Source organism: Pogoniulus pusillus, chromosome 2 (genome assembly GCF_015220805.1).
Source record: "Pogoniulus pusillus isolate bPogPus1 chromosome 2, bPogPus1.pri, whole genome shotgun sequence".
Classification (NCBI taxonomy): Eukaryota; Metazoa; Chordata; class Aves; order Piciformes; family Lybiidae; genus Pogoniulus; species Pogoniulus pusillus.
The window spans coordinates 31410227-31426308 of record NC_087265.1 but is presented as its reverse complement, the minus strand read 5'-3'; the positions used below and the strand labels follow the sequence as shown (position 1 = coordinate 31426308).

The 16082-nt window shown below is 48.3% G+C and overlaps 1 protein-coding gene and 2 long non-coding RNA genes across 14 annotated transcripts in view; 2 read left to right on the top strand and 1 right to left on the bottom strand.

Annotated features, from left to right (window-relative positions):
- Positions 1-7988: 7988 nt before the first annotated feature.
- Positions 7989-16082, top strand: part of MLPH (melanophilin) — a 36099-nt gene continuing 28005 nt past the window's right edge. For 6 of the 10 annotated variants that reach the window (XM_064159457.1, XM_064159440.1, XM_064159425.1 and 3 more), the window contains exons 1-2: positions 9882-9991; positions 14140-14361. In XM_064159457.1, the coding sequence (XP_064015527.1) occupies positions 9882-9991; positions 14140-14361 (332 nt within the window). Of the gene's footprint in view, positions 8136-8244; positions 8783-9070; positions 9559-9807; positions 9992-14139; positions 14362-16082 lie in introns of those variants that run through there. The other 4 variants (XM_064159408.1, XM_064159401.1, XM_064159381.1 and 1 more) reach the window with 4 other exon arrangements.
- Positions 8000-10969, bottom strand: LOC135184020 (uncharacterized). 3 transcript variants are annotated; one of them, XR_010305823.1, is made up of 3 exons: positions 10899-10969; positions 10389-10506; positions 8000-9962 (listed from the first exon to the last, which is right to left on the bottom strand). It is a non-coding gene; the product is annotated as an uncharacterized LOC135184020 (long non-coding RNA). The 3 variants fall into 3 exon arrangements; XR_010305820.1 differs by lacking the exon at positions 8000-9962 and adding an exon at positions 9977-10056; XR_010305821.1 differs by lacking the exon at positions 8000-9962 and adding an exon at positions 9977-10056 and having other exon boundaries at positions 10793-10931.
- On the top strand, positions 11160-12657 carry LOC135184023 (uncharacterized). Its single transcript, XR_010305824.1, has 2 exons — positions 11160-11390; positions 12477-12657. It is a non-coding gene; the product is annotated as an uncharacterized LOC135184023 (long non-coding RNA).

Below are 16082 nucleotides of genomic sequence, written 5' to 3'. Positions count from 1 at the left end.
TTTCCTCACCCTTCCACTCTTCCCCCTTTGCAGCCTCTTTGTATTTGGAAGAACTCTGTCTTCCCCCCTCTGGCTTGCTCCAAGCCCTGGCTAGTAGCCAGTTCATCCCAGCAAGGTAATGGGAGCCATCAACATGTTCAAAAGAGGGCAGGGATAATGGTGCTCACTGGCAGTACGGGGCAGAGACGGACACATGGAAACTCATTAGAGAGAGGATCGACCAGTGAAGCTCTCCTTAGACGACCTTGCTGGGAGCACTTGCACAGCACGGAGGCTGCCAGCTGCCTCCCACCAGTCCTTCCCATCCCTCCAGGGCCACGTCTGGCAAGAAGAAAAGCATCACACATTCTATTCCAGTTGGAAGGCATCTCATGTCTTGAACAAGGAGGACAATGAAGCACTGGGACAGCTTCAGGAGACATCAAGGAGACTCCTCGAAGCTAGAGCTTCAAAACAGAGCCTAGGGCTGGTCATCAGGCTGAAAACAAGCTGCATTTCAGAACAAATCCAGTGGCTGATACCCAAGCCACCCAGCTTGATATCAAAGGAGGATGCTGCCGAACAGCAGAGGAAGAGCAGTGTGGGGATGGCTGCCAAGCTAGGCATGGCCAGGAGGTGCACAGTGCTGGGTGGGAAAAATGAAGTAGGTCTCCTTTGAGGGCAAACCATCTCAGGGAATTTATTCAGACTGTCTGCTGGCCAGTTCAAACCCAAACCACAGCAGGTAGCGTGGACAGTGGTAAAAAAAGTCACATGGTTACGGAAGGGATGGGCTCCAGATGGACATCCACAGAGCTGCAGGCCACAGGGCTGAGCCAAAAACATTGCCCATCCACTTATCCCTAGCCTCAGGGCCCTTCTCCTATGTTCTGCACCTTCATTTCCATGCTCACATCTGCCCCATCATGCACCTGCCCAAACTTTCTCTAGCCAAGATGTGCCTTCCTGTTTCACACCCTTGCTTGGAGCAAAGGCAGAGACATCTCTAAGCAGGATGCACCTGGGCAGGTTTGGGAGTGCCTCGCATCACAGTGGGAGGTAACAGAAAAAAAGATAATTATTTGTTTCAACATCTATTGAAGATAAATAGAGCAGTAGTCTAAAAACATCCCACAGCGTGGGCACACACCCACAGCCAGTGACTTAGAATGATGAGCCCATGCAGACCTAACAAATTAGCTCAGAACAATTTTCAGCCTCTACAAAGGGGAAAAATAGATAAGGCTGGCAGACAGGATGAGGAAAGGAGAGTTTTACTATTATGGCATCTTGGTGAGGTCAGCAGAAGTGTGTCAAGCTTCACTTCAGCAGCAGTGACTGGCCTCAATGCTTGCCCAGTGCTTTCTTGGTGTGGTCATAGGTAGCCAAGCTCTGGCCTCATTCTCCAGCACTGGCTCTAGGGGACAAGGACACTTATTTTCTGCCTAATAGCTCAGAAACTCATGTCTTCCTCCCAGCCAGGTGATAAACAGCCTTTATTTACCCCTCCACCACATGACATGATGCTCCTCAGATGGATGAGAAACGTGCCATGTGCAAGGTCTTTGGTTAAAAGCTATTTAGGTTTTAGAATTGTCATGTTAGCCCTCTGTGAACTCACAACCACTTGGTTGCTGTTTCTAGTGTTTAAGTATTGAAGACAAAAGGAGGTTGATTTTGTTTGCAACCTGGTGCCCAGTAGCAACCTCTGGGAAACAGAACCCAAGCCAGCTCCAGTCCGGGTTCTGTGCACCCTAAATCCCCAATTTGGTCACATAAGTGCTCTTAGGGTACACAGAAACCATCCTGCACTGGAGAATCTCCTGCTTGGCCTTGGAGAAGGTTTAGGTTTTGGGGTCTGCATTAGGATCCTCTGCTTTTCCAGAGCCTTGGGGCATTCGTAGTGGAAGACGTTGAGCTCCTTCCTGATCTTTTGTACTGATTGCCATTTTGGTTGAGTTAAAAAGCAAAATCCAGCTGTGACTGTTTGTTGTGGGCAGTCAACAAGACCACCAGGAAGGTTTCTGGTTTGAAGTTTCCCTCTGGTAGAGAAGCTATGAAGCCTTTTCCAAGCTGTCTCTAGGCTTGATTTTCTCTTTTTTTTTGTCTCTTTTTGACACCTGTGGATCTCCACTGATCTCCAGGAGCTTGCCTCTGGTGTCCTTTAGACAAGATGAGTCCTTCATTATCATCTGTTTCATGCTGTCTCCCTAACATTATCTCGTAGCAGTAGCAAAGAACAGATCTTTGCAGTGATATCAGCCTCTTATCATGGCAGAGACATCCTGGGCTTTAGCAAAGCAGGACTGAAAGGGATGACAGCCTGTGCCTTCCAATGGCCTGGAGACATGGACAAGCTGCTTCATTTCTCAGGCAGATATGTCTCTAAAACTGTGCCTATTTCACTTTCTGACCAGCTAGTTGTCTGAGCAGGACCCTCTAGTTAGTAGCCTTACCCAGTAACTCTGATCTTCATGTCTTCACAGGTCCTCAGGCTGTTTTCAGTGTAACTGGTGAAGTCTCCAGCCCCTGTGAGTGTTTCTTTCCATATGGATAGCATCAATTCAAGTCCTCACTGCAGGCTGAGGTCCCAGGCACAGCACAATTCCACTAAAATGTAAAAGGTGGTGGAAAAAAACCCACAATTGTCAGGATGACTGTCCTGGGCATTGGCTGGGATCACTTGAGTATAGGGCCTGCAGCAAGACTTACACCTCTTCATTGTCAAACTGGTGTGAAAAGCTCTAGGTTTTACTGCAAACTACATGAGACTGCCCTAGAATAGAGCAGTTGGCCCATCCCCAGTCTTTAATCAAGAACAACTATGGTCTGTGTTGTGTTTAAGCTGTTTGCAAAGAACAGTGATGACTGAGGAGTCCTCAAGCTATTCTAGGCTGTTGTAATGGAGGGTGTTTATGTAATGGAGGGTGTTTATGTAATGGAGGGGATTAAAGCTCAGCCCTCTGAGATAGGTTACTCCATAGTCCCCAAAGGGAAGGGGTAGAAACCTGACTGTCATAATCTGGTTTAAAACTAGGGGAGATTTAGACTAGACAGAAGGAAGACACTGTTTACAACAGGGGTGGTGAAGCACTTGCACAGGATGCCCAGAAAGGTGGTAGATGCTCCATCCCTGGAAATATTCAAGATGAGGTTTGACAGCTCTCTGAACAACTTAAGTCTATTTGAACATGTCCCTACTCACTGCAGAGAAGTTGGGCCAGATAACTTTCAAAAGTCCCTTCCAATCCAAACCATTCTACAGCCCAATCTCCTTGTGGGTATTGAGAAGGATAGAAGAATGAGAATGGAATGACCTGTCTAACAAGCAGTCTCTTGCATCTTAGGTCTTGTGATCTGTGAAGTATCAAAGTACTCTTAGCCCAATCCATCAGCATTTTGCATTTGAGACATACTGAATCACTGATCTCTGCTGTAACTCCTACACCTGTGTTAAAGTCAGTGATGAGCTTTAGGACTCAAATGCTGACCTTGAAGGTGTTTCTCAAATTGCATCTCCTGGGTCTCCACGCAGCCAAAACCAGTCTTTGTTTTCAGATGTTGCTGCTGGTTTGCAATAAGACATCATCTATTAAGATACCTGTTTTTGGAAGTAACCTTGAATTCATGTTGATTGTGTAAGGAATTGCAGCTACTCTTTAGCCTGGGGATTCCCACAAGCTGTAGAGCATGATAGCCTTTGCCAAGAAGTTTACCACCTGCCAAAAGGCAAATGCTTGTATTATATTTTTGAGTGCTGAGAATACTATTTTCCCACAGGACTAAGCTCACCTAGCTTGCTAGGGAAAAAAAATGTGCCTGTGAAAAACCTTAGTTTGTGATGGGAACTCCCCCAGCTACTTTTTGGCCTGAGTTTTTCTTTGTATTAAGGCACTGATTGGTGAATGGAGGTTGTGACATTTGCCTCTTTCCTGAGGCAAGTTGGAAACAGGAAGAGGATGGTTGTGTGGTGAGAAAAGCAGAAATAATTCCTTATATATGAGAATATAGGGCTGTAAGTGGTATGAGGAGAGTATGGTGAACTTGTATCAGGACTTGGTGCACAGTCCTTCTGCAAATACTGCAAAGATGTGGCATTTCTCATCTCACACTGACAGCAGGCTCCTGGCACAATCCACCAAAAACAGGCCAGGCAAGGTCATGGAACAGGTCATCTTGAGTGCCATCACAAAACACCTACAGGATGGCCAAGGGATCAGGCCCAGCCAGCAGGGGTTTAGGAAGGGCAGGTCCTGTCTCACCAACCTGATCTCCTTTTATGGTCAGGTTACCTGCCTGGTGAGTGTGGGGCAGGCTTTGGATGTAGTCTACCTGGACTTCAGCAAAGCCTTTGACACCGTCTGCCACAAGAAGCTCCTGGCAAAGCTGGCAGCTCATGGCTTGGACAGATTCACTCTGATATGGGTCCAGAACTGGCTGGAGGGCTGGGCCCAGAGAGTGGTGGTGAATGGTGCCACATCCAGTTGGCAGCCAGGCACTAGTGGTGTGCCTCAAGGATCAGTGCTGGGCCCAGTCCTGTTCAATATCTTTGTTGATGATCTGGACCAGAGGATTGAGTCCAGCAACAGTAAGTTTGCAGATGACACCAAGCTAGGAGCAGGTGTGGATCTGTTGGAAGGTAGGAGAGCCCTGCAGAGGGACCTTGCCAGGCTGGCTGGGTGGGCAGAGGCCAATGGGATGAGATTTAACAAGGCCAAGTGCAGGGTTCTGCACTTTGGCCACAACAACCCCAAGGAGCACTACAGGCTGGGGACAGAGTGGCTGAGAGCAGCCAGGAAGAAAGGGACCTGGGGGTACTGGTGGATAGTAGCTGAAGATGAGCCAGCAGTGTGCCCAGGTGGCCACGAGAGCCAATGGCATCCTGGCCTGTATCAGGAACAGTGTGGCCAGTAGGACAAGGGAGGTTATTCTTCCCCTGTACTCAGCACTGGTCAGGCCACACCTTGAGTCCTGTGTCCAGTTCTGGGCTCCTCAATTCAAGAGAGATGTTGAGGTGCTGGAATGTGTCCAGAGAAGGGCAACAAAGCTGGTGAGGGGCCTGGAGCACAAACCCTATGAGGAGAGGCTGAGGGAACTGGGGGTGTTTAGCCTGGAGAAGAGGAGGCTCAGAGGTGACCTCATTGCTGTCTACAACTACCTGAAGGGAGGCTGTAGCCAGGTGGGGGTTGGTCTCTTCTCCCAGGCAACCAGCAACAGAACAAGGGGACACAGTCTCAAGTTGTGCTGGGGGAAGTACAGGCTGGATGTTAGGAGGAAGTTCTTCACAGAGAGAGTGATTGGCATTGGAATGGGCTGCCCAAGGAGGTGGTGGAGTCACCATCCCTGGAGGTGTTCAAGAAAAGCCTGGATGAGGCACTTAGTGCCATGGTCTAGTTGACTGGCTAGGGCTGGGTGCTAGGTTGGAGTGGATGATCTTTGAGGTCTCTTCCAACCTGGTTGATTCTATGATTCCATGACTCTATTAGATCCATATCAGAGAAACTGGGGTAGATAAGAACAGGGAATGCGGTCACCATGATTGGGGGTATTCAACAGATGCATGGATATGGTGCCCAGGGACATGGTTTAGTGGCAGCTGTTTAGCAGTAGTGATGAATTTGAGAGCTCTAGGCAAGCAGTTGGACATGCTGATGTCAAAGGTCTCTTCTCTAACCTCAACAGTTCTATGATTCTCCGTATCCTGCCACTCCATCAGCCAGACTAAAGGTCCATACAGTTTGCATGGTTTGGAAAAATGTCCTTGCCACTTCCAAACTATAAATGATACTCCACAAATTTTGTTTTCAATTCTTCTGTGATGGTACTTTTCTAATTACAACAGATACCAAGGCATCATTGTCCATGATAATTAGTGTGGAATGGACATTTTCGTCAAGCAAGGCTGTTGGGGTCAGTCCGAATGAGATGTGGTCACACCATAGCGTAATTAATACAGTCCTATTAATAGATAAAACATGTAACAATCCCTTGCAGGCCGTGTACAGAAATAGCAACAGCAGCAGACACCCCTTCCCTGTCCTGCTGCTTCTGCACCAGCATGATAGGGATGAAAAGAGGTCTCTGTAAAACTCCCCCGAAGCTGAAGGGAGAAGGAATGCCATCCCAGCACTAAGAGATCTTATGACTTGGGGATGATTGCAGGGGCATGGTGGGAGAGGCAGAGGCACCCATGAAATTGAATTCTGTCAGCAGCACTATATTTACTGCTGCCTTGTTGATTTGAGCTCCTGCCCTCCTGTGAATAAAGACCTTGTGTCTATTCTGCCAGTGGCTTGGAGATGGACTGGAGCTACTGGTGGACACTCCTGGGCTAACTCCACTTGGCTTCTCTAGCTTGGCCAGGTTCTTGGGGTGACCCTACCCTGACAGAACAAAAACATTTATCAGTCATCCACGGAGAGAGAAGCAAAGCTAGAGTTAGCACTACTGTAATTCACCCACTTCCCAAACATCATTTCATCAGCTTATTCCAATCATCCTGCTGGGGTTTTGCCTGCTAGGTGGTGTTTTTTCACCTCTGATGCTGTGGGTGCACTGTGCTGGTCTCCAGTCACCCTGGCATGGCAATCCACTGCAAAGCACTGATTGTGTGAGGTGGAAGCAGCATAGTGTGTCCTTCTCCTGCATCCCCAAGTGCAATTTGACCATCTGTTTCATTTGCAGCTGCCTATGTGCACCAGCACTGGTTTTATGTGCAGGGAGGTGAGAACCTTCTGTAGGCACATCTTCCTTCTGTGACACTAAGGGCAGCTGTTTGGGAAGTCAGGTATCATTGTACAGAGAAAACCTGGGGGAGTGCCCCCTTTGGTTTGGCCAGGCAGGGCCCTCTGCACTTGTGTCAGGCTGAAAGAGAGGATGATGAGAGGAGTGAAAATGCTGACTGGCTTCACTGGGGTGGTATTTGCTATCTTCAGAAGTGACTGAATAGAATCATAGAATCATAGAATCAACCAGGTTGGAAGAGACCTCCAAGATCATCCAGTCCAACCTAGCACCCAGCCCTAGCCAGTCGACTAGACCATGGCACTAAGTGCCTCATCCAGGCTTTTCTTGAAGACCCCCAGGGACGGTGCCTCCACCACCTCCCTGGGCAGCCCATTCCAATAGGAAATCACTCTCTCTGTGAAGAACTTCTTCCTACTATCCAGCCTATACCTACCCTGGCACAACTTGAGACTGTGTCCCCTTGTTCTATTGCTGGTTGCCTGGGAGAAGAGGCCACCCCCCACCTGGCTACAATGCCCCTTCAGGTAGTTGTAGACAGCAATGAGGTCACCTCTGAGCCTCCTCTTCTCCAGGCTAAACAGGCCTATCTCCATTCATCAGTTTTGTTGAACTCTGCTTAGGGATTTACTTCCAGTTATCAGAAAACAAAACAAAACCAAAACACAACAACAACAAAACACTGGGAAATGGATAGGTGGAGAAAGTCCAGGCCACTTATCCTATGTATCAGATCACAGTTCTCTTTACAAAAGATTACCAAGAACTACAAAGATAACAGCTCATGTGAATATCATTTTTAAAAGAGCAGCCCTGCATCTAGAAGGGTGTTATCTTAAAGCTTAGAAATCTTATTCTTTTATGAAAGTTTGAATACTGACAATCAGAAATCATGCCTGAGCTCCATCCATGCCTGGTTTCCCAGGAGAAGCTTATCTTGCCACATCTCTCTCCCATTTTGCCACTCAGATGCCTGGGCTCCTAGCTCGATTGAACTTGAAGCTGAGCCTCCAGCTAGTAGGGGAAATACATAACTCACCTTGTCCTTTGCATCCCTGTTCTAAGCTTCTACCCCCCCACACAGGTGTTCACCGCAGGCACTGGTGAGCTTCATCTAGCATCAGCTGGCCATATGCTATGTGATAGCGACTGTGCAAGCAGCTCTGAGTTTCTGTTGCTTTTTTTTCTTCTTTTGCAAATAACATTTTCTTCTTTTTTTTTTTTTTTTTTTTTTTTTTTTTTTTTTTTTTGTACGATTGGGAACCTTTATTCAGGATTGCATGATTGGAGGAAGAGCTGTGGGCAATCAAGGTTAATTGTCCTTCTCAGCGCAGAGGGTTGCTGGAAGCTGGTAGTTGCTGGGGCTGAATTCAACTAACTGCTTCGACAGAAGGAAAAGCCTTTCTTTGCTGGTGAGCTGAGGGAGTAGAGTTTCCCCAGAGAGACACCGTTCCCAGGCCAACAGAATGCTTGAAATTCATTTTGTGGACCTGCACCTGGGGCATTTCTCAGGCGGTGGTTTTCTGGCTAAAGCAGCCCTTTGGGGAGGTTTTGGCACCGCTGAACGCTTGCTTTTTTCACATTTTCGTTGCATAGCAGGCGATATCTTTCAGCCTTTATGCAACCTCTTTATCCTTTCAGAGAAGAAAGCGTTTGGATCTGGGCAGCACAAACCTCAGCTTTCAAGCTCCGGGCAAGATTGTCCAGACAGGCCCTGAAACAGAGGATCGTTGTGATGTTAATTAGTATCTATTGACCCACTCCTCGGTTTAGACACAGTGGGGCGCACACAGGCTCTCAAATACTCTTATGTAAGTTGCAGCCCAGCTGATGGCTGGCTCCTGCCAAAAGACTAATTGCTTTTGCTGGGACCACATCACTGCTGGAAGAGGAGCTAGAAATCAATTTCTGGCTTCCAGCGAAGATCACGCATTCCTGATATCCAAGCTCAACATTGGATCTGTAATCATCACCCTTTCTGCACAAAATGCATCCAAGTTTGGATTCGAAATCCTTTTCGGGCTCTGACTTTCATCTTTGTTAGAAGTCAGTTAGCAGGGTGGGTAATTCCCTGCACTCACGGGCAAGAGCAGTCGGTGTCTGAGCCACAGGAAGGTTGGTCCCACCAGGCAGAACGGTTTTCCTCCTCAGTTTTGTCATCTTGCTCTCTGTTAAGATACCTGTTGAGCTTGAAAAGTGTTGTGGCTATTGATATTTACTCTGATAAAATGAGAAATGTATTTCTTTATATAATGTCCAAGGCCTTGGGAATGCCTGCTTACAGAAACTGTGTTTTACTGAGCAGGAGACCAGTTTTAGTTGGATTAGTGTAATATATATAAAACCCTTTGGGTGTGTGACATGTTTTTCTTAAAATCCTGTCACATCTTTTCTTACTAACTGTAAAAGAGGGGAGTACTGCGTCCTAATTAAGCTCCAAGCAAAGCTCGGTTTCCTTAGTTGCTCTAAGAGTGGTTAGCAAATATGGGAAGCCAGTCTCTGCTTCGCCTCTACTGGTGGGAAGCCAGAGAGATGCTCTTGATTTCTCCTTCCACAGCTATTGGTGGGGAAGTTGGTTTAACGGTATCACACAGAAGGAAGAGACGAGGAGAGAGCAGCAGAGGGCTGTGGCGGGGCAGGACCCGCACGATGGAGCTGGTCACTCTGGGTGTGCAGGCGCAGCTCCTCCTGGGCATGCTCAGCACCCTCCCAAACCCCGTGGCCTGCCTGCCCCGGGCAAGCGTTTGAAGGTTTGGTTTGATTCCTGCACCCTGCATAAATCAGGCAGCTAATCTGAGAGCAAACATCTCCTTTAAGCCCAGCCAGGCGGACAAGGTCTGGAGCTGCCTGCAGCTCTGGGCAGGACCCCGGGGAAAGGCAGGGCGGCTCGTCCGGGTGACGAGGAGTCCCCGCAGTCGATAGGCACTGTGCCAGTGCCGCTCACCACCCGGCTTTGCAGGCAGGCTGGCCCGGCAGACCGGCTGCGGTGCTGGCAGGAGCCGGCTGGCCTGCCCACAGCTCTGTCTCTGCCCCATTTGTGTAGGCAACCACGGAGGTGGAGCTGAGCTCTTCCCTCTCCCTCAGCATTCCAGGGCAGGGGACAGCAAACACTCGGGATCGCTGGTAACGGGACCAGAAGCAACCCCCGCTGGGGCAAGATGGGGAGGAAGCTGGACCTCTCCAAGCTAACCGATGAAGAGGCCAAGCATGTTTGGGAAGTTGTTCAACGAGACTTTGATCTGCGGAAGAAAGAGGAGGAACGACTGGAGTGAGTAGCGGCTCGGTGGTCCGCTCGGTTGGGTCTGCTGTAGCCACAGGTGTCTGTACATCCTCCTGCATATTGGGTGTAGGAATAAAGCAGTGCGTTGAGACTGTGGGCAGGGAGGAACAGCCAGGGCCTGACTGTTAAAATTAAACCCGGTAGTTAATGGATTACATTATCGGTGGCAAGGTGACGCATCGGGGTGTAGAAGTGCAGTCTGGCACCGTGCCATCAGCAGTGATGCAAATCAGTGTCACTGCAGTGGTTGACAAGGACAAATAGAGAATCGTAGAATACTTTGTGTTGGAAGAGACCTTTAAAGGTCTGGCCCTGCACTCGGGAAATGCCTTTGTGGGACTTAGCACTCTCACAGGGAGGTGTGACTCTCGCAAAGAGACCTTACCTTGGAGCGAAGGATGGATTTGGTCTCCCTTTCACGTGATGGTTGTGAACTGGGGACACGAGGAGTATTCTGTGGGTGTTGTGAGTCCACTGACTCCTGAAGAATCTTTGGAAAGTAACTGAGAGAAATAGCAAATTCAGTACATTAGCCTTTAATATGTGCTCTACAGGGGTCTGTGCCACCTTGGGAAAGTTTTAGGGGGGACACAGATTGGGAAAAGCTTGCAGATCACTCAGGCAGCAAATGAATGTATCTTCCAGGTTCTTATAAACAGTGCATTTAACAGAATTGCTGCTTGAGAAATGTTCAGTCAGATTAGATTAACTCTTGAGCAGGAGCAATTGTGTGGGATTTTACGCCGTGCTCATTAACGATGCCAGGCACTGAACTTAGAATTTCTTAACCTTTATTTTAAGAAGCTGTAACATTCCTGTGCAGGGGTTGGCCAAGTTCTCATTAAGCTCGCAGACTGGGTCTGGGTAGTGCTGCACTCCTGCTGAGTCCTCCTACCTTCCTAGCTCTGAATTTTGTGAGCCAGGGCTTGCGCAAATGGCACAGCAACGCCTGGAGACCAAGAGCATATTGGTTCCCCTGTCAAATGCAAAGGGAAACGTGAGAATCTCAGTAAGAATCATCCTTCTTAATTTGGAACACCTGTGTCTGAGCAGCCCCCCCCTCATGGATTTCCACACAAGGCTGTGTAGCACTCTTCCATTTACACCATTAGCCTCAAGAAGCTCTCATACATTTTTGAACCTCCTGGTTGTTTTTTTGCCTAAGAAAACCCAGCCAGTGAAGGAGACAGAGATAATTCAATATCATCATCTGCTGCCTTCCTCTGCTGGTAGCTCTGCAGTGCAGGACAGAGATCAAACAAGAGTGTTTAAAAAAATTATCCCCCTGGAAAGGGTGAATGTCTCCCTTGTGAGGGATCTGAGCTCTGCCTGGAAGAAAGAGGTGGAGACCAACATTGCTGTGCCCTGCAGCAGAGAAGTGGGTGAGGTAAATTCTTTACCTCCTTGACCTTGGCGCCAGACTGGTTCATCTGGGGATGCCCATGAGGCTCCTAAATTGAGTGTCATGGTATGGGAGATGTAAGACAGGGGGAAGATCTCAGGGTACTTCTACCAAGCTGATACCTCTTCTCCAAAAGGAGCTCTGTCTCAGCAGTCATAGCTTGGTTGGATTTTTTTGGGGTGGTTGGTTTTTTTTTTGTTGGTATTTTTTGTTGTTAGTTTGGCTTGGGGTTTGGATTTTTTTATTGTTGTTTGGGGGGTTTTCCAGTTGTTTATTTGTTTATGTATTGCTTAATCCTGCCTTTCAGAGGACTTGTATTAACCCAACAGTGCCTGGCACTGCTCAAGGCTCCAAGATAGAGCATTTTACCCAATCCAACGGTTGATTGCCTCTCTCCTGTCTCAGCTAAGACCATACATTAGATATTTCTGTGATACCTGGCACAGACCAGGCCACCAGTCTGGGAAAGTCTGCTACACTCCTGTTTGCTGGATACAGAGCTGCATGAGCATTTTCTGCCTGTTGCAAGCTGGAGCACAGTGTTGATTGTGGCAGACTCTGCAGCCATTCGCCTTGCTCCCTGTTCTTTGACCACCCCCATTTGCTTTTCTATTCATTTTCTTTCCTATTCACCTCAAGGCTTGTCTCAACCTGAAAGCACTGAAGAAATGTTCCTCTCCCAGCTTGGTCTTTTTCTTCCCTTTCTGCTATTTCTCTGCATTTTCTTTTCAGCAGAAGCTATTCACCAACAACTGACAAAGGCTTCATCTAGCCAGAAACTGCACAACCATGCGAGGGTAATGCTTTGCCCAAGAAATCAAATAATGGCCACTTTGTGGGGACTGTCCTTGCTTTCTTCCATAAAAATCCCTGCCAGCAGCCCTATTTTTGGGGAACAGCATGACTGACCCCACTGCAGTTTGGCATTCCACTGCCACTGAATAAATATTCTGCTATAAGCAGAGAAGGGGAAGAGCTGGCTTGTACTCCTGCCAGCAAGAGGAGACAGGAGGCATGTGGTTCCTGCAGGTTTTAAACTGGTTTGGCTGAGGCTTGTCTTTCCTTCGGCAGGTCTTGCAGGCAAGGGAGGGGAGCTGAAGTGATCCAACCAGAAAAAGCAGACCAGTGAAAGATCTGGGAACCAGAAAAAGCAGACCAGTGAAAGATCGAATCCTACTGGAAGCAACCTTAGTGCAAGAGTGAAAAAGGATCACTGAGCCCCACCCAAGGGATTTGTTTGGGGGGGTTGTTTTCAGTGGCTACATATCAATTTCCTACTAAATAGTTAGAATCATAGGATTGCCTGTTTGGAAAAGACCAAAAAATCACCAAGTCCAACCATGACCTAGCATCTAGCTCTTTCAGAATGCCAGCAGGGCAGTGAGTAGCTGAATATGGAAGCTAGGTGCCCAGTCCAGTCTTTATACTGATTTTCGTGTCTCACATTCCCAATTAACGCAGGCTGGCATCACTCCCTGTAACAGCAAACATAGCTTGGTGTGAGGGCAGTGAGATGATGAGAAAAGTCTCTTCTGGAAAAAAAACCCCAAGAGCCGATCCCTAATGTGCAAACTGATTTGGTTAAACAGAGATTAATTTGATTGACATTCATGTGGATGTCCCAGCATTGTGGTGCCAAGCCATCAAGGCTCCTGCTGTGGTCAGTCTAGCATTAGGCCACCTCCCCAGCAGCTGATGGGCACTAGAAGTATCACCAGAAGCTCTGTGGTCCTGACTGTGTTTTTTAAAGCAGGCTCCCGATTTGATTCCTGGAGGTTTTTTTGTCCCAGGCTTACTTCAGCTCTGCAAAATGCAGCTTCCTAACCCTGCCTAGACAGAAAACAACCTTCTAGACCTTCCCTACAAGTCAAACATTGCATCTCAACCGTAGCCCTAAAGGCAAACACACTTGAGGCATGGGGAACAAACAGAAGGTCTTTGAGTAGCACCTTGGGCCCCCACCAACTCCACAGGCGTTTCAGCTGGCCCTGGCTGCCGTTGGGAGTGCAGCCTCACATCGGCATCTACATGGGGACCTCTGGCAGCTGGGTCTGGATAGCAAAGGAAGCTCACAGCGATAGGCTGCCAGGAGAAGGTGCTCCTGGAGAGCACTTGTGCTAGCTAGGCTTTCACACACAGGACTGTGGTGATAATCTCCTGCTGCTGTCCTCTGAGCAGACAGGACCTCCTCGTACATCACTTCAGCCCTTAATAAAAGTGTCTGCTGAATTTAGCACTGAAGGACTAGGTCACAAAACCCTTTTTAATCTCAGATTGCCTTCAGTTTTTAAACTGAGAATTTCAGAAAGCTTCAAGTCCCAGGTGAAATTGAAGCTCAAACACGCAGTCGAGTTGAAAGGTAGCTGAGTTGAAAGGCAGCCAGAGACTTTGAGAAGAACCACTCTCCTGAGATCCCTGGGGCTTATGATCAATGCCCTGCGAAGCAAATGGGATGAGATTTGGCCCAACCAAGTCTTAAATTTAACAGTGTCAGATCCTAATGTAGAATAACCTACCCTGAATCTGGAGCCCACTTCTTTGTTCAGCGTATTTACCTCATGATGTGTTATTTATTAGATTTGCCCTACAGCTGTTTCCACGAGCTGCAGGACTCAGGATGTTCCTTGGAAAATCGTTCCTGAAATGACTGAGGCATGACAGCATTTGCCATGTGAGAGTCCACAGTGAAATGCTAACACAAACAACTTTCTGTGGGTTTGGCTGTTTTCTGCAGGGAGCTGAAATGCAAGATCGGCCAGGAGAGCAGCAAGAGAGAGTTCCTGACGAACCAGTCCCACCTCAATGAAACCCATTGTGTCCACTGCCTCCAGCCCTTCAAATTCCTGCTGAACAGCAAGCGGCAGTGCCTGGACTGCCACTTCTACACCTGCAAGAACTGCAGCCGCTACAACAAGAAGGAGCAAGGCTGGGTCTGTGATCCCTGCCGCCTCTCCAGGTACCGCTCCTACGAGGGAGGGAGACAGCCTAGGTGAGCCTCAGGGCTGAGGCTCAAGAATAGTCACCCAATTGCTGCATCTGTTTTTGCTGGCTAGAAACCAATTACGCTGTGTTTTTGTTTAGAGATGGTTTCTAGGTGTGGGTCTGGTCACCATGAGCATGGCTGGGTGGCCAGGCTCGAGAGTGGAGGTGAATGGAATTAAATCCAGTCGGTGGCCAGCCACAAGTAGTGTTCCCCCAGGGCTCAGTTTTCCCCCAGTTGTCTCTCATACCTTTATCAAATATCTGAACAAGGGCATAGAATCATAGAATCATAGAATCAACCAGGTTGGAAGAGACCTCCAAGATCATCCAGTCCAACCTATCACCCAGCCCTATCCAATCAACTAGACCATGGCACTAAGTGCCTCAGCCAGGCTTTTCTTGAAGACCCCCAGGGACGGTGCCTCTACCACCTCCCTGGGCAGCCCATTCCAATGGGGAATCACTCTCTCTGTGAAGAACTTCTTCCTAATATCCAGCCTATACCTACCCTGGCACAACTTGAGACTGTGTACTCTCAGTAAGTTTGCAGGCAGCACCAATGGTATGAGGTTCAACAAGGCCAAGTGCCTGGTCCTGCACTTGGGTCACCACAACTCCATGCAATAAAACAAGCTTGGGAAAGAGTGGCTGGAGTGCTCTTGGGGGTGTTGGTCATCAGCCAACTGAACATGAGCAAGTAATATGCCCAGATGGCCAAGAAGGCCAACAGTATCCAGGCTTGTATCAGAAATAATGTGGCCAGCAGAAGTAGGGAAACAAATGGGCCCCTGCACTTGGCACTGGTGAGACTGCACCTCAGAAACTGTGTTCAGTTTTGGCCTACTCTCTACAAGATTACATTAAGATGCTGGAGGTCGTTCAAAAAAGGGCAACAAAGCTAGTGAAAGGTCTAGAGCACAAGTCTTGTGAGAAATGCCTGAGGGTACTGGGGTTGTTTAGCCTGGAGAAAAGAAGGATGTAAGGAGGCTACCTGAAAAGAGGTAAAAGTAAGGTGGAGATTGGTCTATTCCCACAATTAACAAGCAATAGGACAAGAGCAAATGACCTCAAGTTGCAGTAAGGGATATTTAGCATGGACATTAGGAAAAAGTTCTTCACCAAAAGAATTGTTAAGCCCTGGAACAGGTGGTGGAGTCACCATCCCTGGAGGTATATAAAGTGTGTTGATGTGGTGCTGAGGGATATGGTTTGGTGTATGACTTGGCATTGCTGGGTCGATGCTTGGACTCTTTGATCTTAAAGGTCACTTCCAACCTAAATCATTGTATGAGAACAGACTGAAAGAGTTGGGGCTGTTCAGTTTGGAGAAGGGGAGGCTCTGAGGTGACCTTACTGTGACCTTCCAGTATCTGAAGGGGGCCTACAAAAATGCTGGGGAGGGACTTTTCAGAGTATCAGGGAGTGACAGGACCAGGGGGAATGGAGCAAAGCTGGAGGTGGGGAGATTCAGACTGGACGTGAGGAGAAAGTTCTTCACCATGAGAGTGGTGAGAGCCTGGCTGAGGTTGAGGCCCCATCCCTGGAGGTGTTTAAGGCCAGGCTGGATGAGGCTCTGGCCAGCCTGATCTAGGGTAGGGTGTCCCTGCCCACGGCATGGGGGTTGGAACTAGATGATCCTTGTGGTCCCTTCCAACCCTGACTGATTCTGTGATTCTATATAAGACCAGATCGATG